This window comes from Chiroxiphia lanceolata, chromosome 3 (assembly GCF_009829145.1).
Source record: "Chiroxiphia lanceolata isolate bChiLan1 chromosome 3, bChiLan1.pri, whole genome shotgun sequence".
Taxonomy (NCBI): domain Eukaryota; kingdom Metazoa; phylum Chordata; class Aves; order Passeriformes; family Pipridae; genus Chiroxiphia; species Chiroxiphia lanceolata.
The window spans coordinates 610670-634656 of record NC_045639.1 but is presented as its reverse complement, the minus strand read 5'-3'; the positions used below and the strand labels follow the sequence as shown (position 1 = coordinate 634656).

Genomic DNA, 23987 nt, shown 5'->3' with positions numbered 1-23987 from the left:
ACATTTCCACTCCAACCAATTTACTTGACCAGCTGCTGCCTGAATTGCAGCTTTGTCTATTCTCTTCCCCTTTCTCCCGCTGCTACTTGACCCCGCGGTGAAGTCACCAGCGGGCCATGACATCGAAGAGTTGGCACAAACATGGCAGTGACGTCACAAGCGAAAAATCACCACTTGGAGATCAGATCAGACCCGGGCAGGCCTGATCTCCACAGAAGACATGGCTTTAACTGTCAGCTCTGGGAACTGGCAGACCCTTTCCCTGACATCAACAGAACCCCCCTGCAATTCAGAGTGCCCGAGAGATTTCTCAGTATGTAAATTCATTTGACCCGGGGATAAAACAGAGTGGGAAGTGTGGCACCTGAAGTCAAGGCTGCAGTGGCTGACAGGGCTGTGCTCTCTGTTCCCAACCATTCCAGAGGCTGCTGGCTCTCCAAAGGCAGTGCGGGAGCCGCAACGCCTGGAATAAGGCCCGGGGATGGAGGCGGCGGAGGGAGGAAGGCTGTCACACTCACACACACACTGCAGCTTGTGTCTGAGGCCCTGCTAAGGCCTCTGACGGCACCAGTTCCACGAACACCTTATCTACAAATGCAGCAGCTGCATCTTTCATCCTCCATCCCGGCCCCCTGGGCCGCAGGGCTGTGCTCCGCCGGGAACATCAGAGCGAGCCCTGCACTCGCTCCCGCACGGAACGGCTCCAGGAAAGGGGCTGGGGATGTGAGAGCCTTTCAAGTGGCACCAAAGCGGCCACTGCTGATGGCATCCGTACCTCGGCTCAGTGCCACGCCTCTAGGACTGTGCCATTCCAGACTGCCAAGCACCTGGAGCGGGGCTCCAGGCAAAGGGCTCCCAGTGCTGCCTCGCTGGCAGGAGGCTCAGCTAGAGGTGTCTGCAGGCCCCTGAGGGCCTTGGGGTGGGTAAAAGGGAGAACTGGAATGTTGGGGAGCGAAAACATGCAGGGTCCACACACCAACTCAGAACAAAACCAGCCTGGCAATGGACAAAACCAACCAGCTGCACCCATGTCCTGCTGTGGCCCTGCTGTGGGAAAACCAAGGAAACCTCAGGTTTCTCCTTCTCTGGGTTTCCTCCACTTGCAGCTCACGGTCATTTGACTAAACCCTGCAAAGATCTTAACTCCTTCCACACCACCTGCACCACAAACACCTCCTCTCTGTCCTAGAATTTGTTATCCTCAGCTTCCTGCTGGCTCCTATGTTGAGACAGGGCAATTCCACACTTTCCTGTCTCCATACTTTATACAGGTCATAACGTAGTTGTGGGAGGGCTTTTCCAGTATAAATTACACAAGGCACTGATTTTCAGTAGTGTAACACTTGTCTCTTACCTTTGGATTTTATGGCAGTTACTTTCTCCTTCCGCGTCTCGGTCCTGTAAAAGATTTCAAATAATCAGCACAATGTCACAGATTAAAAGTGACCTTTTAAAAAATACTGTGAGATGGTTTTAAAAAAAATATCAGTAACTTTTGTAACTACTTTTTTTTTTAATAACTATTTTATCAAGGGTTTCTTCACCTAAAAGGTGGAGAAATCCACATGCAGCAGGAACACTGGTGCAGTTGTTCCTGGAGTCACTCCCAGGTAACAGCACTGATCAACACCAGCACCGAATCCAGGTACAAAGGAGCAGGACCCTGTCGAGCTTTTGCAGCCTTCCAGAGCACACAAAGTACGTAAAGACAAAATCCAAACAAAAATGAAAGCACCCCAGTGCTGCTCCTGCACTTCCTTCCTTCCATTCTCCTCCCTGCACGCTCCTTCGGACCCGCGCGATTCCCGATTCCCGGCTGTCCCCCGGCCCCATGGAAATGTGCAATCTCCGCTGCCTTTGATCTACCTTGATGTGTGTGCAGCCCCAGCCTGCTCTGGTAAATGGCTGCTCTTGTGTCTGGAGCATCACAGGCCCTTTTGAATCTCTCAAACAAGCTGGAATCATTTTGATCTTTTGTGTGCAGCGCGTGCATTGTGTTGGGGCTGGGGAATAATCACACGGGGGGCAACGATGGGGGAGAATTAACTGTTACAGCAACGGCCCTGCAAGAAGCCCCAAAAATAAACCTTCAGCTGATTTTAATAAGGAAGATCAAATAGGAGATATTTGGGCCATCACTGGGCCAAGCAGTGAAATGTAAGCCAATGTCAAGGTGCAGCTGGAAGCTGTGGCCACGGCCACAACAGGACTCAGTCAGCTCTCTGAAATGTCCTGCCATTTGCTGTGGTTGATGGAAAAACCTGGCAGCCGATACAGAAGTCCTTAAAGTGGGGAGTTAAAAACATTTCAACATTGTGGAGGCATCTGTGAAGGAGACAAAAAAAAGCAGGGATGATTCCTTGCTCGTGTTACTCCCTGCCAGTCAGAATTTGGGATTGCAGCTGGAAAGCCACACGTAAAGCAGAGAGTTTCATACATTGCAGCTACCAGGGTGCAGCCACTCTTCCTTTTAACCCAGAGAAAGCTCACACTGTTCAAATCCCATTCCTTCTCCTCAGGCTGTGAATGCCGTTGGCACACAGGCTCCCTCTCTGTGGACAGAAATTCCCAGAACATTAAACCCAGCCCAGGTTCCACCAAGATGGCAACCAAGTGACAGCACCAGTGAAGTACTCACAGTGATACCGCTAATTATTAATGTATTCAGTAAGAAACTATAAAATGTCGGGCTCCAAATGTTTCTCCAACATTTCTTGAGCACACCATCCCAATGCCTTTCCCTTTTATTCCAAGCCAAACCCCACACTACCTCACAGCCCAACTTCTCCTTCAAAGACGTTCCCTCAACAGAATTCCCAGTGAGCATTTGAAGCCGGAGCCTCTGGAATACACTGAACACCCCAAACTCTTGCTCCCTTGGGTGAGATCTCCTGACCCTCAGCATTCCCCAGGAGGTGCTCCCTGTGCTGAAGGGGCTGTGCTGTTCTCCCCTGGGTGTGAAGCAAAAAGCCACTCGTTGCAGAGCTCCAGCTGGCGAGGTGCCTCCTGGGGCAGCTGGCATGGGAACCATTTCAGCTCCCAGTGGCTGAGCAGGAGCTCAGGCAGCAGCAGCAGCCACTGCTTCCCCTCTGGTCACACTGCTGGGAAGGGAGCAGGGGGTTCTGTTATTCAGCCATGCCAGGAGGTTCCCCGGGAGGGACTTTTTGTCCCACTTCTCTCCATGCTTCAATCCTAGAGCAAACACCGGTGGGTCAGTGACTGGGGCCCAACACTGACACCCTGCCAAGGACCAACAGGGACCACCAGTGCAGGACCACCCAGAGCTGCAGGATTTGGTCCTCCTGGCACGGCCAAAGGCTGGTGGTCTCATGGAGAAGGACCACCGTGGCTGTAGGAAGGTCTGGAGACCTTCCTGCTGCCAAGCCAGCTTCCCACAAAGAGAAAGACAGGGGAGGGGGGAGACAGGTGTTTGTGTCCTACCCAACACCATCCATTCACTGGGGTTCATCCTCCCAGGGCTGATCCACCACACATGGAATGGGGTTCACTCCCCAGACAGCCTGGAGCCGGGTGCTGGCACGACCCAGCCATCCCCAGAGAGGGAGACAGGGAGCGGGGAGCCAGCAAGGAGCCGTCGGCACAGGGAAATGCCGCGGGGATGCGGCAAACGGAGCGAGGACGTCGGACAGGCCAGGCGGGAAATGGCAGCTCCCCCAAACCAAGGCTGGAAAACGCTGCCAGGGGCTGGGTAACAGGGAATAAATCCTGGAATTAGGGCTGGAGTGCCGGGTGAAGCTGTGAGATGCAGCTGCAGCGAGCAGGGAGCACACAATGACCGCAGAGCCCGCCGGGAACGTCCAGGGTGCAAACGCAGCAAGGCCCCTTCCACCACCCCGAATAATCCCCTGGCCTGACCCTCCCAGAGCCATTTACACGTTTGCTTCTCCCCTAAAATAATTCCAAACTCAACCCAGGCCCTAACAAAGAAAAAACCCAAACCAGTTTCACTTCAAAGGGCCTTTTAATCTCGCCATTTCTCTGATGAAACAGGCTTTTTTTTTTTTTGTATTGAAGATGCTGCAACAGTAAGAAATTAAAAAGCTCCAAGAAAATATTTTTTTTGTCCTCCATACAGAAAATTAATAATTAAGAGGAAAATACCAGGACAACAAGAGCCACGTTAATTGAGGGGGCTTGCTGGAAAACAGCAGAAAATTTTTTACTTTGACCTGATTACCTTTTTGCTAAAGCACCTGTTGAACCTCTATTTTTTAGTGTCGAGTGAAAAAGACACCAAAGAAATCTGGGAAATCCCAAATGCCAAGAGACTTCCCCGCCCTGGAAAGCCAAATATATACAGTCCATATACTACACACATTTACAGAGTCAGTATAGACTCAAAAGTCCATTCATCACACCGGAATTGGAGTAATAACATTGAATTTCAGTAATTACACTGTAAGTAGCATGACCTTTATTTTAGGATACAGAGATATCTATCGAGCTGTGTCTGAGACCGTTCTCTGTTTAGATCCACCAGGCTGAAACAGAAGACCCCACTGACACAAAGACACATCACAGCGCTGTGAGGGAGCTGTGCAGGAGAGCAGAGGCACTGCCAAAAAATTCACTATTCCTTCTGTCCTCAGCGGGCAGATGTTGGTGCCTCTCCCCACAAACCTGGCAGGGCATCGCCACCACAACATCGCTGCCTCTGCAACAGCTGGGTGCTCAGGGGGAGGAAACAAAGCTCACAGAAACAGCTGTGACAGGAGAAAATCGGGCTGGAATTCTCAGTCAGCTTCTTACGGAAGCCATCTGACAACAGAGTACGTCGGGGGGATGAAACAACCAGATCCTGGCTGGATTCTGGGTGCACCTCTCAGGAATCCAGACCCACACAGTGCCACTTTCTCTGTATTTCCAGGAGAAATGCATTTGTGCATCTCCTGAGCACTCCCAGCCCCAAACCTCTGGGAACTCTCCTCGGAGACGAGCGGAGATTTCCGAGTCAGGATTGGTTTGGGCAGGGGGGAGGCGGGGGATGCACAGAGCCCGAGTGCCCCCCGATGGCCAAAGCCAACGGGGCCACGTTAAACATCGCCCAGAGAGTAATTAAGAGATGAATCAGACTCTGCCAACTTCTATTTGCATGTCACTACATCTGTGTTGGGTAAAACGGCTCCTTTCGGCTGAAAAACTGCCTTCAGAGACCCCCCCGGAGTCCTTGAGCAGATTAATCAAAGTTTACAACACTTTACACCGTGTTGGTGTCCCGACAAATCCGAACACCGCTTTGGTTCTCGGCTGATAACGCATCTTTAATCTCCAGATTATTTTGAAACGAGACGGCCCAAACGAGTCAAAGGAAAAATAAAAAAACCGCTCGCATCCGAAACGGGGAATTCCCAGAAAACGAGTGACCTCCACTGGCCGCATCCATCGCTACAGCCGCCCCGGAATGCCACACACATCGCTGGCCGCCCGCCTGCGCTCGGCCACGGCTCAGCCCCTGACTTCTGATACCTTCTCCCCCCAAAGGACCGCGGGGTTTGACGCCTCTCCCCCGCCGCAACGCGCCAACCCTGCCAACCAAAGGTGCGTCTGCGTGCGGGGAAACATCCCCCCGGTAAAGCAGAGGAGGCCAGGGACGAGCGGATCCCTCGCCACGGAGGTAGAGCCGGCGGGGTTTGCGGGAGGAGAGGAAGCTCTGGCATGCACCGCCGAACAAAGGGGAACAAGTGGTCTTTACTCGGAGAGCAGTTTCCTATTAAGACTCACTCCGTCGTACATTATGCCTTTCATCCCCACTCAACCACAAAATGATTTTGCCGTAGGAAATACAATGGCAGAAAAAGATTTACATTGAAAGAATCTTTAATAATAAACTGTTGCAGATCTGCCTACTTCCCCATGATTTATAATACAATAAACATCGGATTCTATTAAGTCTCATGCACTGAAGACACGCACTGAAAACCCGAGTATGAAAGCCCTCAATTCTTCCCTTCTCCAGGCCCATAATAGTGAAACGAGCATGGATAAATGTGCTAAGAGTATCTCTTTGCATCTTTTATAGCTTGTGTGTATCAATCTGTAAAGCTTATTAAGAAAGTCATTGCTATGCAAAGCAGCACCCAATGTCTTTCTCTTGCTTTTCAACAGCGCGCAGTGTTTAGCCAATAGGGCCGGGCCCCGGCCCCTCATTCCGCATTCATAACATGCAACATTTGCACAATGTGTATCTCAAAGGCTGCTGAATAGAAAGCCTTAATACTCATGTAAACAACTGCAAACCAATTACTTAATGAATCAGGCCCACACATAATGAGGTGCCAGACAAAGAGCTATAAATGCATTTTTGCGCCCGAGCCTCCGCTTTAAAGTAAAATCCCTCAGCTGTAGTTTGGGCTTAACTGGCACATGATAATTATTGTCTGGGGGACATCAGAGGAGCCACGGTTTTTATTCCGGTCCGGCGGGGTCTGCGCCGGGGTCACTCATCAGCTCAGTGACAAAACGCGGCAAAGGAGAATTTATAAAGTGCCACGGCCGAGCTCGCAGGGATGTTTATTCTCAAGTAGTGGGTTTGAGACCACTTGTGAAAGCAATAAAGCCCGAGGAGTGGCTGCAGGGAGCCCAGGAACCGCGGCACGGCCTGGCTGCAAACATCTCTCCCTCTTCCTCCCTCCTTCGGCCGCCCTCCGGCTCCGGGCTGGGCGTCCAAAGGCAAGGGGCTGTTCCCAAACCCCGCGCCGGGAAGGCTGCGCTGGCTTTGAGTCGTTCAGAAAAGCCAACTCCAAGCCACTGTAAGAGATTTATTATGGTTTTTTTATCAAGGCAGCATCATCACGTATCGGCGCACGACGTGCGCTGCCGCCGAGCGCCGGAAGGCCTGAAATTATGGGGCAGAGGGAACGATTTGAAATCTACCACAAACAGGAATTTGGAGGGAAAAAAAAAAAATGAAAAAAAACCAAACAGCATCTGATCGAGTCAGACGTGGCTGGAGGCACCACTAGCCAGCAGTGCAGCAGCAGTGGGGAGAACGCTTGGAGAGGATTATTTTTTTTTTTTTTTAAATAAGAAATATTTCATTTTAAATTACGCATTTTATTCAGATTCAGTGATCCTTTAAGCAAGTTCTCAGGGCCTGATCCTGCTCCTCCTACTGTTCCAGGCTTCAGGGAAGGGCTAGCATCTAACACTTCCAAAACCCAGCTATAGGAGCACCCTTGCATTTCATAGCACGAGGTAGGATGATTTGGAACACCGTTCTCATAGTACCAAAAAAATCTAAAAGAGGAGAAAAAACTTGAACCTGACATGGTAAGAACTAATCCCACACAAAAGCAGGAACACCGTTCATCGATACTTAGTTACAGCCTGTATTTACTGGGCTTGAATTCTAGAAACACTGTCATCCTAACACCAAGTGCAGAACTGGAACTGGCCTCACCCACAGCAACCTAAGAACACCCTCCAGGAAGCTCCATGTGTCATGGACACGGGAGGAGTTCATAACCTGCCTGAAGGCCCTGCAGTCCCTCCCCCAGTGTCACCACTGGTGGTCTTCCAGCTGGAGCCACAGCACCCATGTGCTGGGCTGCTCCAACAGGGGCAGGGAAGGACCAAAAGCCTGCCCAGTATTCCAGGAGCCAGCTGCGTTATCCCCATTTTCTGCTGCTTCCCGAGCACTGATTTGATCCCTGTCCCATGCCAGTGACGAGCACAGGGAGCATCCAACAGCACTGCCCATGGAGCCAAAGGTTAAAACACACGAACCACCTTTCCTCTCCTTTTTTAATAAAACCAGTACACCCTGCACCCCTCAGGTGAATTAACATCCTCCATTGAGAGCAAGAAAGGCATGTTCTAAACAGCCAGTATCAAACATAACCCCCCTGAGCCCACAGGCAGCACCATCAGTTACACCTGGTTTACACCTCAGACACACAGAGGAGAACCCGACCTCCTCAGTGCTGGCACACTCTGCTCCCTGGCTGCCCCTCTCCTGATCCTCCCCATCCTGTCCCCAAAAGCAGCTGGACATGCTCGGCTGGGGTTCACCGGGGTGTCAACTGAGCCTTAAACAAGGAACAGCAGCTGCCAGACCACACCTGGCTTTGGCACAGACAGTTCCTGAGGTGTTCAAACCCTCCGTGTTCTGTTACACGAACAGAAACACAAACTTCAACCCAGGTTCAAGCGAAAAAAACCCCAACAATAATAATAATAAAAAAAAAATAAAAAATTACAGGAGCTTTGGTGGTTTCCTGTCAGTGTTTCTCGTGCTGTGGAAGCATTCCCAAGGTTACAGATCCAATGCCTTTACCTGGAGAAGGGAAGGACTATTCCATCCGATGAAGAACTGGTTTCCAGAGGCGCCTCCCGGCTGTCACTGGCTTTGGAGCTGTCCTCGTCCATATCCCGACCTGGGCAGGAAAAAACAGGAGCTGTGAACACCCCAATCCCAACAGCTGGATCCCACCACAGCAGCACAGCTCCAGTTTCCCACGGGATGCTGTGGTGTGAGCAGAGCAGCAGCAACAGCAGTTCCTGGTGGAGTGGAAATCAGCTCAAGCCAGGGAAACAACACCCCCTCCCCAGCAATTAGGCTGTGATGGGGATTTCTTCCAAACTGGGAAAGTTTTTCACACCTTTTGCCTCGTTTCAGAAAAAGGAGCAAGCACAGAGCTTCTCTTCAGAACTGTTTTGGATCATGGCAACTCTAAGCAAAGCTTAAAGGATTTCTGGAGGTTTTTTTTTTTTTTTTTTTTTTTAATCCCCAAGTTCCCATTTACTTTAATCAGAAGCAAGGTTATTTCTTTTCTCCTACCCCTTAAATGTAGATTATTTTTAAATGTTACAGTTCTTTCAATATTATTTGATGTCTCAGTGTTTTCAACCGTTCTCTTGAATTAGACAAATTATTAGACAATAATAAATAAATAGATTCAATAAAAATTGGATTAGACATGTCTTGGGATTTTTATGACTTAAAGGGCAAACCAAACAACTATTTCAAAGCCTTTGATCCACACTTTCCTTTCTTCCCTTTTCCCCCCTGCTCTGTGGATCTCATTTCCATTCTGTAAAGATCTGTTTAAAATAAAAAGGCAGAAGCAAATGGATTCATTCACTGGAGTCAGACAATTGCTCATCTTCATATTTGTTTCCAAAGCACACGATGCTCAAGCACAAATCCCACTTTAAAAAGGCTGCTTTGCATATCTGACCCTGTCTGCCTGGAAATGGGAAAGGTAGATCTCCAGGTTGCTGGTTTTCCTGGGAAAACCTCATGCCCAGAGGAACGAGCTCCTCCACCCTCCTCACACTGACCACTGCGCTTGCAGTCAAACACCAACAGATATGTCCCCATCCTTTAAATTAAATAAAGGGATAAATGTTTTTACAAACAATCCTCCACAGTACAGTGCCTCCCTCCCACCAGGAGTCTCTGGGCTGCCCAGTGGACTCGGGCAATCCACTGAGGATGCCTTCAGAAGCTGCTGCCTCTGCTTAAAGGTGGAAGAGTTGCCACCCAGAATTCACAGCTCTAAAAAGCCTCTGGGGTCTTTTAGGAACCTCAGTGCCAAACACCCCCTCCTGGAGGGCATCCCCCAGCCTGATTTAAGCCCAGCATCCAGCCTGGCACTGCCCCAGGGCAGCTCTGGCAGCCCCAGCAGCCACAGCCTGTGGCACAGGGAGGAACTTCCTCCATCACAGGCGAATGGAAAATATCAAACGAAGGGAAAAGTTGGGTGAGACTTATTAATGCCTTTATTAGTGCACTCCAAGAGGAGCCTGGGAACCTTTGAGCCTCCAGTTCAAAGGAGGAGCCCATGGGGAAGGAGGTGTGGGAGTGGGCAGAGCGCTGGCAGGATTATTGGCTCATTAAAGGTGGCCTGGAAAGGGAAGCAGGATCGGGTTGGTGCTCTTTCATGTTCCCTTAGGGTATATAAAGAAGGGCTAATTTTTTTTCTTCTTCAGAGGGCTTTTCCTCCTTGTTCCCATACTGGATATTTTACACCTGGAGGGGAGCTGGAAGGTGACACACAGGCCGCTGGGAAAGCAGAGCCCAATGAGTGGAGCAGTTACACCATTTTTATTCAAATCCTGCAGAGCCTTAATGTCTGTTCAAATCAGAGACACAAATGAAGGGGGGAGAGAGAGAGAATCTGGTTTTGTTAAAGATTTAACAAGCCTGCCCCTTCAATAAAATCAGCAATTTCCTACTCATAAATGAGACTCTTAAGCAGCCATCCAGCAAAACAAGAAATAATGGATTTTATCCTTTTTAATCTCACATTATTCACCTACCTCAGGAACAGCCAAAGAGCTGAACAATTTCTTTTGCGCGTCTTCCCTGATAAAAAACAAAGCGTCCTCAGAGGAGATGAGAAGGAGCCCAGATATCCCCCTGTATCCTCACATAACCTGCTATCAAAGGAGATGGCTGTTATCAGCCCAGCTCCTCTCTGGGCGAGACCGTGCACCAGATATGATCCTTTTAAAGCCAATTATCCCTGCACAGCCTTCCACGAGCTCCGGACAGGGCTCTAGGAACAAACCCACGCTCGTGCTACGAGTTACGGTGCCCCCACACCCCCAGCTGACCACAGACAGGGGTGTTCAGAGCTCCCGTGTCCTGCTCTGGGTGGGAAGTGCTCGGCAGATCCCTGCCCAAGCCTCTGTGCAGAGGAACTCCAGGTACCAGCCCAGGCTGTCTCTGAGGGACATCCCACACCCCAAATCCCTTTCCCTACAGCCACCTCCTTCCTCCCCTGCAGGCATTAAAGAGCCAACGCAAATACTTCAGGAATATTCGCAGAACATTAAAGTAAATAAATATTTTGGTTCTCTTTTTAATAAACCCAAAGCCCAGAAGCATTCCTAAAGTGCCATCCCAAAGGCCGCTCGGAAGCGCGTCCACACGGCTCCCACAGCAAAGTCCATCAAACCCCAAAGCCTCAAAAGGCTTCTGGTGTTTCAAACCAAAGCTCCAAGAACTCAGCAAATACTGAAAAAAAACCCAAACAAACCAGGCCAAAATTTGTATCCCTTAAAAAGTCACACAGCAAAATAATCTTATATGGATGGACATCAAGTATCAGTTCAACTAAAACCCCAGAATGAGTCGTTCCAGCCTAAAAGCCACCGCTTCTATTTTAGGCACAGAAAAACTTCAGAGCTCTGGGGCTACAGCAAATAATGATGATAAAAAGGAAAGAGCAGCTGGCTGGCAGGGAGGAGCGGGAGCACAACAAGGAGCCTGGAGAAGATCATGGGCTGAAGATGAATCGTGTCTGAAAGGAGCAACTTGGCTTTCAAGTGAGGGGTGAGAAGCCTTGTTCCTGGGGACAACGTGGCTGCAGAACAGCCAACACAGCACCCTCTGAAGGGATGGATTTAAACTGCAGTTACTGGGTTTGGGTAAGGAGTTAATTGCCATTTTTACACATAGGAAGCATCTGTGTTTGCATGCCTGTTCTGTGAGAGAGTCGGGAGAGGTCGGGAAGGGGGGGATGATCATCAGGACGTGGCTCTTGCCTGATTGACATGGAACAGCCCCCCGGGGTCCCTGGCAGGAAAACCTGCAACAGAGAATTCCCTGACACACTCACAGGCAAAACAGTGGCTAAAACCCGACTGGCAAGTCATAAAACTCAGGGTGGGGAGAAGCAACCCAAACCCCTTGGCAGCTACAGAGATCCAAACCTGGGAGCCGGAATCCTCCTTGGGAATATCAGCAATGGCACTGGCTGGAGGGAGCCCTAGCAAGGGCTGCAGGAGCAGCTGAGGACACACCTGCACCAGCACCTTTGTGGCCAAACACCACAGCCTGAGGGAGCTGGGTAGGGGGACAGAGCAGGGTAAAGCCTTATTGCCCAAAATTCGTGCTCTCAGGCAGTTTTGGTACAGGAGGCACAGCCACAGCTCCTGGCTGGCACAGGCACAGCTCCCACCAGCAGGGCTCTGCCCCACGCTTGTTCTAACGACCCCAGTCAACTCCTCGAGGAGAGAATCAAACCAGGAACACGTGTGGTTTGCCCAATAATTACTGGATCTTCCCCACGGAGACTGACCCCGTAACACCCATCCCGGCCCCGAAAAGCTCGACGGCCGGATATCCACACGGTCTGAGTGTGCAACAGGACTACAAGGAATCAAACAGGCCCCATTGCTCTCCACCTTGGTTTGTGCCAGTGTGAGCTGGACTTTCTGATCTGACGTTTCCTCTCTGTGCTCCGTGTGCAGCGGCTGAATGTGCCCCCTGTGAGCGGCCCCACAGCACCAAACCACCACGGTCTGACTGGATAATCAGGCTGGATGCTGGGCTCCAGGTTAATATGCAGCCACCCCTTCTACCTGTAATAGGAATCTTTTCCACTGTGCTTTCTTCCCTGCTCTCATCTTCACACGAGCTTGTAACTCCTGGATGCGAACGCGCCGTAACGAAACCCTTTCAAAGCGGCGGCGATCAGACCCGTTTGTTTGCTTTTGAGCCCCACTCCCTTTAATTTCTCACTTTTGTTATCTCTTCTTTATTGATCTAAACTATCCATTACTGGGAACTCACCTCGTGCCACAGCCGCCCTGCCTTCTCTGTAGCTTCCCCAGACAAGGCCCAGCCAACCAAACATCTTAAAGAACTGGAGACCCGACGGGATTTGGGAAACAACAAACCCGTGGCAACGCTGCGCTCAAGGCCAGCAGCAGCAGAGGGGATCACACCCACCATGGAAATCAGCTTAAATCAAAGTCTGTGCCACCTCTGCAAATAACAGTTGCATGAATTTAGGAGACCTGAAGCAGCGTGTTCGCATTTGCTGTGTAAAGAGCACGGCAGCCTAACTGTGCCCAGCCTGGGATGGAAGGGATGTTCTGAGGGCAGAGCAAGTAAGCTGCCATGACTGCACTGATATATTCCTTCCTTAGCCACAGAAATTAACTGGATTCCCAGACACCTTCACCTCCTGAGCTGGAAAACAGCCCCGCACGCTTCCCCCACCATGACCCCTTCTGGTTTTGGTAAGTCCTTCTGCAGTCTGGCTTAGTAACAAAAGGCAGCAAATACATTCTCCTGTTTCTAAACAGGAGATGCTTTGTAAACATGTGCACACACCACAGGGCTTGGCTTTTTAACTCCTGAAGAAAGTCCCACCACCACAGGTATCACTGATTTTGGGAAGTAACCAGAATGACAAGCGGTGCTGAGATATTTAGGAAAATCCCCCAAATCTATTACAAATCCACACTAATTTGCCAGTGGCTATGGCACAGCCTCCTGGGGATTTGGGCAGAACACACTCGTGTCCAGAGCAGGAACCTGGGGCACAGGGCCAGCCCTGTGACACCGTTACCTGGTTCTCCCGTGCCGGTGAGCCGGGCAGCGCGTTCCGCCTGCTCCCCTTCCCCGCCGTCTGTCGGGATCGATGGCAGACTGCAGGATGACTCTTCACCCTGGACAGGTGACCTATCCCCATGCTCTCCTGGAAGGGCCTCTCTCAGCACCGGCAGAGCCTGCAGCATTGAAAACAAGAATTGCCACAGCCCGTTATTCTCCACCTGGAGCCTTCCCCAACCTTCAGGCTGATCTGTACTTCCCAGGGAAATCTGCATCCAGTGTATTTCTGTTAGGGGTTAAATTACCCTACTTGCAGGGTGTTCCTCTGGCGTTTGTTTTGGGACACGAAAAAGTGAAATCTACTCGATGTTTTGCTCCGACTCAGCGTTCAGTAAACACCTGTTTAACAACACTGTGAGCCTCTGGTGCTGAGGAGGAACCTCAGAGAACTCCAGGTTTCCTAACTGATCTGTAACTGATTTCTAGCCCAAACATTTTGGATTCAGGAGAAAATTTTATTGTTCTGCGCCTGCTCCCTCCTCATTGATGTGACAGTGAGTTAGAACAGAAGGCAGACGTGGTTCAGTGATCAGAGACGAGGAAGCTGGACCTGCTGCTGGTCATCACCAACCTGCCGCGGACCAGAGGTGCTGACAGGGATGGAGCCGATGGACTCAACAGCTCTATTTGTACATCAGGAGCTCAAAGACCCCTTTCTGCACCTTCCCCTGCAGCCCAGCTGTGCAGCACCACCACCCAGTGGGGCTCCCAGAACACCCTACAGCCCTCAGAGAAAGAAGTCACTGCCCTGGGCCAAAAAAGCCAAAAACACATACTATAAGGTGCAGGTGCCCACCTGGCTGTCCTGTGCCTCCTCGCCCAAAGCCAGCAGGTCGTCAGACATCTCTGCTGCTCCCTCCAGGGCCCGAGCCCGGTGCTGCTCCAGGAACAGGGAATGGTGGCTCAGGTGACTCTGCAGCACATCCGTGTCCCTGAGGAACAAAGCTGGCACCGTCAGTGGGACACCCCACGCCTGAGACTCCTTGGCCTGGACAAGGGGGTCAACACGTGGTGGGAAAAGCCATCTCACGTTTGTCATTGATTACCACTTTTTACTTCGAAAATGCTCAGAGTGGGAACTGTAAGAAGCCACTTGTGACTTCTGCAGACGTGAGGAAGTTGGGCCGGGGTCACCATTGTCACCGTGTCTGTCCCTGTCCTGAAGCTCAGGTCCCAGACACACCTCACCTTTCCTGCATCCCTATCTCATCCCTGAGGCCTCACTCCACAGGGCACAGCCGAGCACCAACTGCCCCTGGCTTGTCTTTAAACGTAGAAAATCTCAGCGCTGCAACCTTGTTTGCCAGAGATGTTTGTTTTTCCAGTTGCTCCAGTGAAGTTTCACAGAGGAGTGAATTCCAATTAACTCCACGAGTGTTTGTCCCTAAGAAACCATTCAGGAGACACAACAAGGTATTAGTGCCGGCAGGCGTATCAGCCTCGGCAGGAGAGCCAGGTATCGGCAGAGAGCCCCTCCTTCAGCACTCACGAGTGCCCCGATCCTGCCAGCACTTGAGCACTGCGGAGCCTGCGACGGGAGGAAGGTCTAGACAGGAGCTAAGCAAGACAGAATGGAAATTGTTTTCGTTCCCGCGTTAAAGAGACTGAAAAAAACCCAGCTAATTCTTGCTTGTCCTTGTGCCATATGCACTGGGGAAAAAAAAAACAAACAAAACAACAAAACAAACAAACCAAACGCACTTTTGCTGTTTTTAAAGGCCACGTGCATCTTCTGCCTCGTAGAAAAATAGAATTGCTTCTCAAAACCATATTCCCTGTCCGGAGACTCGCGCTGCAGATCACAGGAGTGACTGGCTGAGAAGTCTCTGGAGTTACTGTGTTTCCCTGCCTCCGGAGGGCAGGGATGCCCTGCCAGCATCCCAGGATAGACAAACAGGGCTTGGAGCCACCCGAAGTGCGTAGGTATTGTAAATACATCCCCGTTGCACCCCTTGGGAAAAAACCACCCTCGCCTGAGCTTTCCAAAGCAAACAGCAAAACCACACTGCCCGAGCTGTGTAGGAAGGGGGGAAAAAAAACCAACAAACACACGAGCAAACCAACCATCAAAAAATCAGCCCGGGCTGAGATGCCACATGGAAATTACCCCTGTGCCGAGCAGTTTAATTCCTTCACCTCCACAATCGAAACAAATCTGGTGACCACCTACAGGTATGGGGACAGCCCGGGGACCTCAGAGGGGTTTTGATGAGGCTGCACCTCTATAATGATGCAAATGAGGACTTAACCGCTGAAACAATGCGGCGGCTAATCCCGGACCAGGGGTGTAAATGGCTATTCAGGGCCCCGGCTGCCGCTTTGTGGGGCTCCCAGCCCAGGTCTCCACCAGCGATGAACACCCCAGCTGGGGCAGGAGGGAGTTTAATTTCTCTGCTCCGTGTGCAGGGGCTGACACGTTTCCACAGTTAACCCCGGCTCGCAGTGCCCCGGCTGAGCAGCTCTGAGCACAAAAACCTGCAGCGTTTTCGCCCTCGGGTTGAGCTGTACCCAAAGCTGTGCTTTCCCTCGGAGTGTTGGGCAACAGTGAACAATTAAGTGGGAGCTGCCGTGCCTTTGGTCGAGTTTCCTAGACATTTAATAAGCAAAACAATACCCGGGAGATCACATAGGCAGTTAAACAGTGCTTTCTCTTTTCCCCCAGCCTTACAAACCCTGTATTCCAGAGGCAGGCTCGTTTCCCATTGTTTTCCTCCCGCTGGGTGGTCCTTCCAGGGTGCCACTCGAGAGGGATACAATAATAAAAAGGGAAGGGGAAGGAAGGGACACCAACATAAAGAAAAACAAAATGTATGACAATCTGCAGCAGGCTACGGATCAGAGGTCAGCAAACAAGAGGTCCTTCTCTTTTACAGGTTGCTTCCTGGAAACAGTCTGATTAAGCTGACAGCTTGAATTATGTGTTACATTTTGTAATGCACAATCCATCTGTGCTAAGTCCCCCTCAATGCAGCTGAAGCAGCACTGGCATAAGCTCTGCCTTTTTCCACCTCCTCAGCACTGGCCTTAAAATAGTCATCATCTTTCTCTGCACTAATTCTCAGAGACCCTCTCCCCCAGCCTCTCTCCCCCCCGGGTTTAAGGCTCTAAGAAAAGGCTGGGTGCTGTAAGGAATGGTTAAGAGGACACAGAGCCTTTCCCCTCGGATCAGCAGCTCCGACCCAGGGCTGGAGCTGTCGGGAGGGCAGTCCTGGTGCCTTCACAAGCCCAACGAGCCCCCACATGGTGGAGGCTGACCACCAGAAAACAAAGCCCAGGCTCACGTGGGTCTGGTTGTGGAAACATCCAGATGTCAGGATAACCACTCCTTTAGCTGGGGAAGGCACCTGGAAATGAGGCTGAACTTATCCAGAGCTAAACACATGACCTGCCAACTCTTAACCATGGGGAACCACCCCCCTCCCCCCAAACTCCTTAAAAAACAGAGGCTGGCACCTCTGCAGTAAGACAGGAGAGGCATTTGCTCCAAAGATGAAAACTTGTGGCTTCCTGGCACACAACAAGGATTTTGTTTTGCCTCTGCAGTCAGCCGTGGTCTCTGCTCCTTTCAAGGCCATCCCTTGCACTCATTTCAGATAATTCCCCAGAAGTGCACAAACAGCCCCAGTGCCCCTGGAGAGGGAACAGTGCTTCCTCTGGATGCCACAGCAACAACACTGCTGCAGTGGGAGAGCCCAGGTTACGGAGATTTTGACTTCAGACAGCAAATACACAGAGCTTGGTATAATGTCAGCACATTTCTTCAGCCAGAGTAGGAATCTGGCAAGAGAAAACCACAGGGGCTGGAATTATTGCTGTTGTGAATCCGTGGCACGATACACTCTGACCAAAGAAAGCTGCATTCTCATGGTCTGTGCAACTCATACAACTGACATTCATGCACTGATCACTTGGAAGCCTTTCCACAAGTTCTTTAGCTCAGTGATTATTTGCAAGGCTCGAGGGTACACGCTGAATTTTGGGTGCCTTGGAAAGCCCACCCGGCCAGAAGGACAACAAGGGAACTACTGCTCCTCCCTCCACGAGATCCTCCTCTCCTGCCAGCTTATGTGCCTTTTAATTTTCAGGTAAAACAAATCAAAACCCGTATCTCTGCTGCAGAAACAGCCAGCAGTGGTGACCCCACTTCCCCCAGCCTTGAGGGAGGGCAGCTTTCAGCTCGGCATCCCGGGGAGGGACCCTCCCCGCCGTGGTTTCAGCTCGTGTGTGGCTTCCCTGGAGTTCTCCCCAGCCTCAGCACAGCCAGGCCTGGCCAGGGACAGAACACAAGGTTGAACTGCCGGTGCTCAGCTCTGGCAGGGACCGGCACTCCCCCGGCCCCGCCGTGATTAACAGGTGTGATACAAAGGAAACACTGGGGAAAAGCTATTTACATGTAAATTAGGCGATGTTTCCATAGCGAGCAACAGCCCGACACAAACGTGAGATGATAAAGTTACAGGAGTGCCAGTTTCTGCTCAGCTGTCACCTATTAACACTCCAACCAATCCTGACGTCAGCACCGAGACCACGGACCAGGAGTGCTGGGGGAACAGAAGCACTGAACAGGTTTAAAAGCTGCAAACAACCAGGATGGGAAAACTCAGCCAAGTGGTAGAAGAGGAGAACTGGTTCCCCAGGAGCACTTTATCCCTGCTCTCCCAGGGTAAAAGCACTGGTTTCCTCTGTGTGTGGTCGCTGCCTGATGTCCCACTGAAACCCCAGTGGGGACCTGGGAAGGGATGACAGTGGTTGGCACAGGACACGAGGAGGGACCTGGGCCAGCCCCAGGGACCATCTCTGGGTGGGCACTGCCCTGCTGGGGTGGGGATGCACTTCCCTGTCTCATGAGGGCGTTGCAAGGCCGACAATCCGGCTGTGCTGGATGTCACAGGCGCTGCTGTGGCACTGCAGTCCTTGGCCACACAACCCCACACTGTCACACGGCACCAGAGGACACGGGGCTGCACTGCACTGTCCTTGTTCTCCCTCCTTTCCTATTTCCAGACAAATGGCCAAAAGATTGAACCAACTGGCAGTTCTGGTCCACACAAAACAGGCTGCTCAGAGAGTGACAGGTACTTGCCATACAGAGCCATTGGGGGAAGATTTGTGTACGTTTGAAGAACAGCATTTGAACGACAAACACCCTTCACTCGGCCAGCTCTGCCCCGAGGGAGGTACCTGAAGCCACTGAACCCCCAGCACAGGTCCAAGGTCCCACAGGACAGGTGAGAGCTTTGGGCTGTAGTGCCCTGAGCAGTCTGGCTGAGCTGCAGCCTCCGGAGCACAGACAGTGAGTGAGCAGAGAGAAGACAGGGAAGGCCATACCTGTGTGGTGCTGAGCTGTCTGAGGGCTCCTGCTGTGCCAGGGCAGGGCTCAGTGGGGAGCCCTCCCCAGCCTGGGCATCCCCATCCCGCTCCTGCTGCACGCTGGCAGTGCTGGGGGTCACTCCCTCCTCGGCACTGCTGGACACCAGGAGCTCTGCACTGCTCTCCTCCGGGCCAGCCCACCAGTTACTCAGCACAGACTTTGATCCTGTCATAATAAATTTAAAAAAAAAGAGGAATTCATTATTCTTCCCAAAACGTCGGCAGGACCAAGGACTAAAGCCTAGTGTAGGAAATGAAACCAAGGTCACCCACACTTTTTGTTCAGCCCTGTCCCTTCACACGTGTGTGTGAGCATCCATCCATCCCTCTGCTTCTCTTGGCTGTGGGTTTTCCTGCCCACAGCCCTGTGTCCTTCCACACTCCTCTCACAAGGGGGAGTCTGGGGAGGCTCCAGCCTTTGGGGTCTGGGAACAAACGTGGCACACTCCTCAAAAACCACCCTGGCACAGAGACCAGCTACCAGACCCAATCAGCTCTGGAGGAACAATCAAACAGAGAAGCTGGACAAAGCTTTTCTCAGGGGAAAGGAGTGCACTACAAGAGGCTCTGACTGTTGCCAGTGTTAACACCTTGCAGCAGAACACACGCCCAGAGGCTGCCACACCCTGCAGTTCACTGCCTGCTCCTGCTGCCCTACCTGGAACACCTCCCTGCAGCTGTCCCTCCTCGGGGGTGGCTGGTGTGGGGTCAGGAGCTGAGGAGAGGAGCTGCTCAGAGCCTTCCTCGCTGGCAGCCAGGTCCCCGTGTGCTCCCTCCAGGGACCCCTCGGTCTCTCCAGCAGCGCTGTTCCGGCTCTGGGCGCCACATCCCTCAGGGAATGGGGGCTGGAGGGGCTCCTGCTGCGTTCCCAAACCTCCCGTGGCAGAGACTGCTGGGGTGGGGCAGCCCAGGAAGGCTGTGGCTGGATGGAACTGTTCTCTTGGCACGCCTGCCTCGGTGCCAATTCCCGCCCGTCCTCCAGCCTGTGGCACCTGAAACACACAGTGGGACGTGGCTGAAGGACACACATGGGGAGCCTGCTGCAAGAGGAGCTTCTGGAGGATGGATACTGCTTTCTGGAGAGAGAGCTACCACAGCATTCAAGTGTTTGCCACGGCATTAATATTACACAATCCCCTGGCATGCATTCCGTGCATCCCAGTGTGAAAATGAGGGCCTTCTGCTCTTGCCTGGCTGCTAGACCACAGCACAGAGGAAGGGCAGCTCCTCAGCTCACACCATTCCCTTTCCCTCCTGGGGCACCGACCAGACACATTTTCAGTGGCACTTTCCTCCAAGAACTGTTGAACTTGCACAAAAAAATCCAGGTCCAGGAGTACAACCGCTCTGCTGCTAAATCCCGGTGTTTTAGTACTTGCCTTTTTTCCTTCGCAAACCTACTCAATCAGGACAATTCAGGAGGAGTGGCTACTGCCACCACCACCACTGCAGGGTCACCACCAGTTTATGCAAAGCCAAAATTAGCCATCCTAATGCCCTTGTTCACACTGAGCAGGGCTTCCTTTCCAGCCCCAAATCCCAGCAGGACAATTTACAGTCACCTCCACACCTCTCCCCTCTCTTTCACTGCCTGACCTCTCCCTCCCACACAAAGTCAGCTGCCGAGCCCAGCTGAAAGGAGACAAAGGCATCTTGTCTGGTCTGTGACCAGGGTCCCTTAAAAAAGCTCAAATTCCACATAACAAGAAGCAGAACAAAAAGCCATGAAGTTATTTTAAGAAGAAGCAAAGGTTTGCTACTCAGATTAAGTTCACAGCTTATTCCATCACCACTGCTCTCAGGTTCCTCCTAATTAATTAGCTGGTGCTTTCAAATGCCTCCTGCCAGTCCTGCATGGCTTTGGCAGCTCCTGGATGCAGTGTTCCAAAACAAATGGAATTCAAACAGGCACAAGCTCTTGGCAGAGTCACAGCAGACACATCCCTAACAAGCTTCTCTCGGATTGCAGAGAAATAATCATCCCTTCAGCACCTTTGCGTTCTCAAAGCAGAAATGTGACAGATTATGTTGGTCCAGGCACTGCTTTTACCACCAGAACAGGGCAAACCTGGAGGTGTCTTGCCCAGAACAGTCACCAAATGGCTGAACTTCAGGTCACCCCAGCTGGGAGCTGAACAAAGTCTCTGCACAAACACACCTTCAGTCCCTGCCTGGTTTGGAGGGCAGGCTCCCACCATCCACCAGGGACAAACCCCATCACTCTAATCATCATTAGAGTGTTCTGAGGAGAAGAGAGACAGGAAAAGCCATTCCACTAGGGCTGACAGCAGGGCCCAGTGTCCCCTGGCAGCAGACAACCAGGTGAGAGCTCTGGAGGGCAGGTCCAGTGAGAGGCCTGTCCCTGCCAGGCACTCCCTCACCTGGGAACACCCCTTTCCCAGGGAAGGGGGCTCAGCGTGTTCCTGGGAGGTGCCCACAGCCAACAGACACAGCAGTGCCAGCCTGCAGGAGTCCAACATCTTCAGAAGGCTTCAAGAAAGTGCCTCCAAGTTGAAGAAGCCAGACTTCATAGCACAAAGGTTTCAGGAGCTCTGCCAGCTGGGATGGACCTTCTCAGTACGGGATTTCTGATCTTAAGGACTCCCACAAAAACTGGGACCCCAAAAGGGTGCATATCCCCCATCTCAAAGATGTACCAGGTATTCCTGGGGGCATTCAGGCCATTGGGATACTGACCATCACTGGCAGACCGTTTCTAGGATTGTCCTTAGTCCCCAGGATGTGCCACTGGTGGGCTCATCACACAGTCCCTAGATCCCAACCTGCCTGAAGGAATTCCAGTGCTGGTAAGTGAAACCAGTTCCGTGATCCATATCCTGGATATCCCAAGTCACAGCATGAGCCTCTGATGTTCTAGCACCGATGTCAACTTTTCCATAGGTTAGAAACCCCATCTCCCACACCACCTGCTCTAACTGAGCAACCTAGCATTCCAAAATAAACTCGTTTTTCCCCACACCTCCCAATTCCAGCCGCGATTCCCACCCTGCTGGAGGTCTGGCCTATATAGGTCAAGGCTGCTCGGGTTCATTGCTTTGTATATTACAGTTTAAAGAATGCTCTAAATTCAAGGTTTTTAACTTTTTAATCTATGGGGAAAACTTCCTATAAACTCAGATTAACGACTGCTAATGCACTGAAGAAAGGAAAGCAAAAACCTTCCTCCTACTATAAAAACAAAATAGTGTGGCCTCTGTTTCTTTTCTGATAAGAGTCTTAAATACCAAACATTTAACTGCATAATAACATTCCCTGGCAGCCAGCAGCCTGCTTAGCAGATACATAAAGCAGGTAAAAGGGGAAAAAGTTAATTTCTTGGCTGAATGATTCCATCGGTAGCTATAGGGCAAACTAGAAAGTCTTTCAGCAAAGTAGCAGTTGATTCTTCTATCAATCTGCAGCACACACACACTCTTCCAAGGAATGCATTAAATATGAAAATCATATCCCGTTATCATCTGTTCCCAGCTTTCAGCCCAGTAAGCTCCCCTTAATGAATGCTGCAGCCTGAGGGACGCGGCGCCGCCGGCTCCTCGGGAGGATGGAGAGACATGGATGGAGAGACGCTCCCGTCCTTGCCCGTGCCGGCGCCGCCTGGCTGAGGGGCTCCCACACACAGTCACAAGTGACTACTCTTGCCAGCACGCTCCGAGTTATTACCAGATGGTTTTTAGACATTTCATCTAAAAGGGCTTTGCCGCTTTCAGTGGAGGAAGCGGCTTCTGGTCTTGAACTGTATCATTTATATGGAGATAGGAGGAGGGATTAGGAGCCTGCATTACTGCAGATATATGGCAGCAGATATTTTAAGTATTCCTTGTCAGTCTTTTTGTCTGTTCCTTAGATATGCAATCTCCTTCTGCTTCTTCTGAGGAAAGGTCAAAACACACAGAATTATAAGCACGCCGCACGGATCCGCCGCTGCATTTCCACAAATACCCCTCGTTAGGAACACTCCCCCTTGGCCACGACCACTTTCACACTATCCAGCACAGGAATTAGAAAACCCAACAAGACGTGCATAAACAATCAGGGTTGTGTTTTTTTTTTTTTAATTCCAGCTCTTTGGTTGAAATAATTGCACTTTTTACCCAGGTGACTCTCCTTCACTCAGGCACTGAACACCATTTCACACTGCACACGCCAGGGCTGAAATCCCCACGGAAAGGCTGCACAGCCCTGGAAAAAAGCCCATTCCCCCCCATTACCTGCTCGCTGGATCCTTCCTCCTTGTCACCTCCTGCTGACAAGCTGCCCTCTTGAAGGGATAACAGGCTTTTAATTTCCCTTCCATACCACGCCTAAATGGGAACAAATCCGTCACACAAAACTGGAGGCCAAAATCCACCCCCCCACACATACAAACCAACAGATATTACGTCGCAAACTGTGCACCTTTAAATGTAAAGCCCTCACAGCCTTTTTCACTCAGACCACATTTAAAAAGCCAGAGATCCCATTTTCTCCTCGTTTCTCTGCTCCAAAACAGCGTGGCCTGTGCACAGTCTGCTGCAGGGCTTTCACACACGTTTATTCATTTGCAATTCAGAATCCCACGGAACAGCTGTAACTTGTTGACTCAAATTTACGGCATCCCAGCCATCATCTGTAACACTGAGTTACTGCTGCTGTCCCCAGACAGCGACTCGGCTGCTGTGGGGTGAAACCAGCTTTGGGACGTGTTTGTCACACACCACCCCACAGCTGGCTGAGCCCTTAGGGGGAGAATGCAGGGCAGGTGTCACAGAGAGCAGCCCAGCAGGACAGGCCCCCTGTTTGCTCCCCCAGGCCTGGCTCTGCCCATTCCAGGGTTTAATGGAGCAGCGGTAACGCGCTCGGAGCGGGGGCTTGGCACGGCACGGGCAGCACCCGCAATTAATCCTGTCCGTTCCTAATTGCAAACCCCAACAAACGTGTCAGGGCGGCCCTGAAAGCACTTCAGCACCTATTCTGCAGCAGGTAACAGGCATGAAAACAAATCCTTAACACGATTAACTGCCCCGGCTCTGCCCTTTGCTCCGGCGGGGCATTCAGTTCCCAGGTAAGAGGCTGCTCGGGAAACTGTAAACATGGAATTTTAACAAACAAAACCTCACCACGTGACAATTAGGGATGCTCAGAAGAAGCTCAAATGTAACTCCTGAATTTTCCTGAAAGCTGAAGTGAATTTATTTGTACTCCTGAAAATTACTGACCAAACTGCAGACAAACACGGGGAACAAAA

General features: G+C 51.3%; 1 protein-coding gene across 4 annotated transcripts in view; it reads right to left on the bottom strand.

The window, feature by feature from the left end:
* The window catches only part of KIZ (kizuna centrosomal protein), a 101958-nt gene that overhangs the window by 465 nt on the left and 77506 nt on the right, over positions 1-23987 (bottom strand). For 2 of the 4 annotated variants that reach the window (XM_032681761.1, XM_032681762.1), the window contains exons 4-11: positions 22972-23064; positions 20901-20984; positions 19401-19734; positions 18701-18908; positions 14169-14304; positions 13329-13488; positions 8297-8396; positions 1355-1398 (exon numbers count right to left, since the gene is read on the bottom strand). In XM_032681761.1, the coding sequence (XP_032537652.1) occupies positions 1355-1398; positions 8297-8396; positions 13329-13488; positions 14169-14304; positions 18701-18908; positions 19401-19734; positions 20901-20984; positions 22972-23064 (1159 nt within the window). The remainder of the gene's footprint in view (positions 1-1354; positions 1399-8296; positions 8397-13328; positions 13489-14168; positions 14305-18700; positions 18909-19400; positions 19735-20900; positions 20985-22971; positions 23065-23987) is intronic. The other 2 variants (XM_032681763.1, XM_032681764.1) reach the window with 1 other exon arrangement.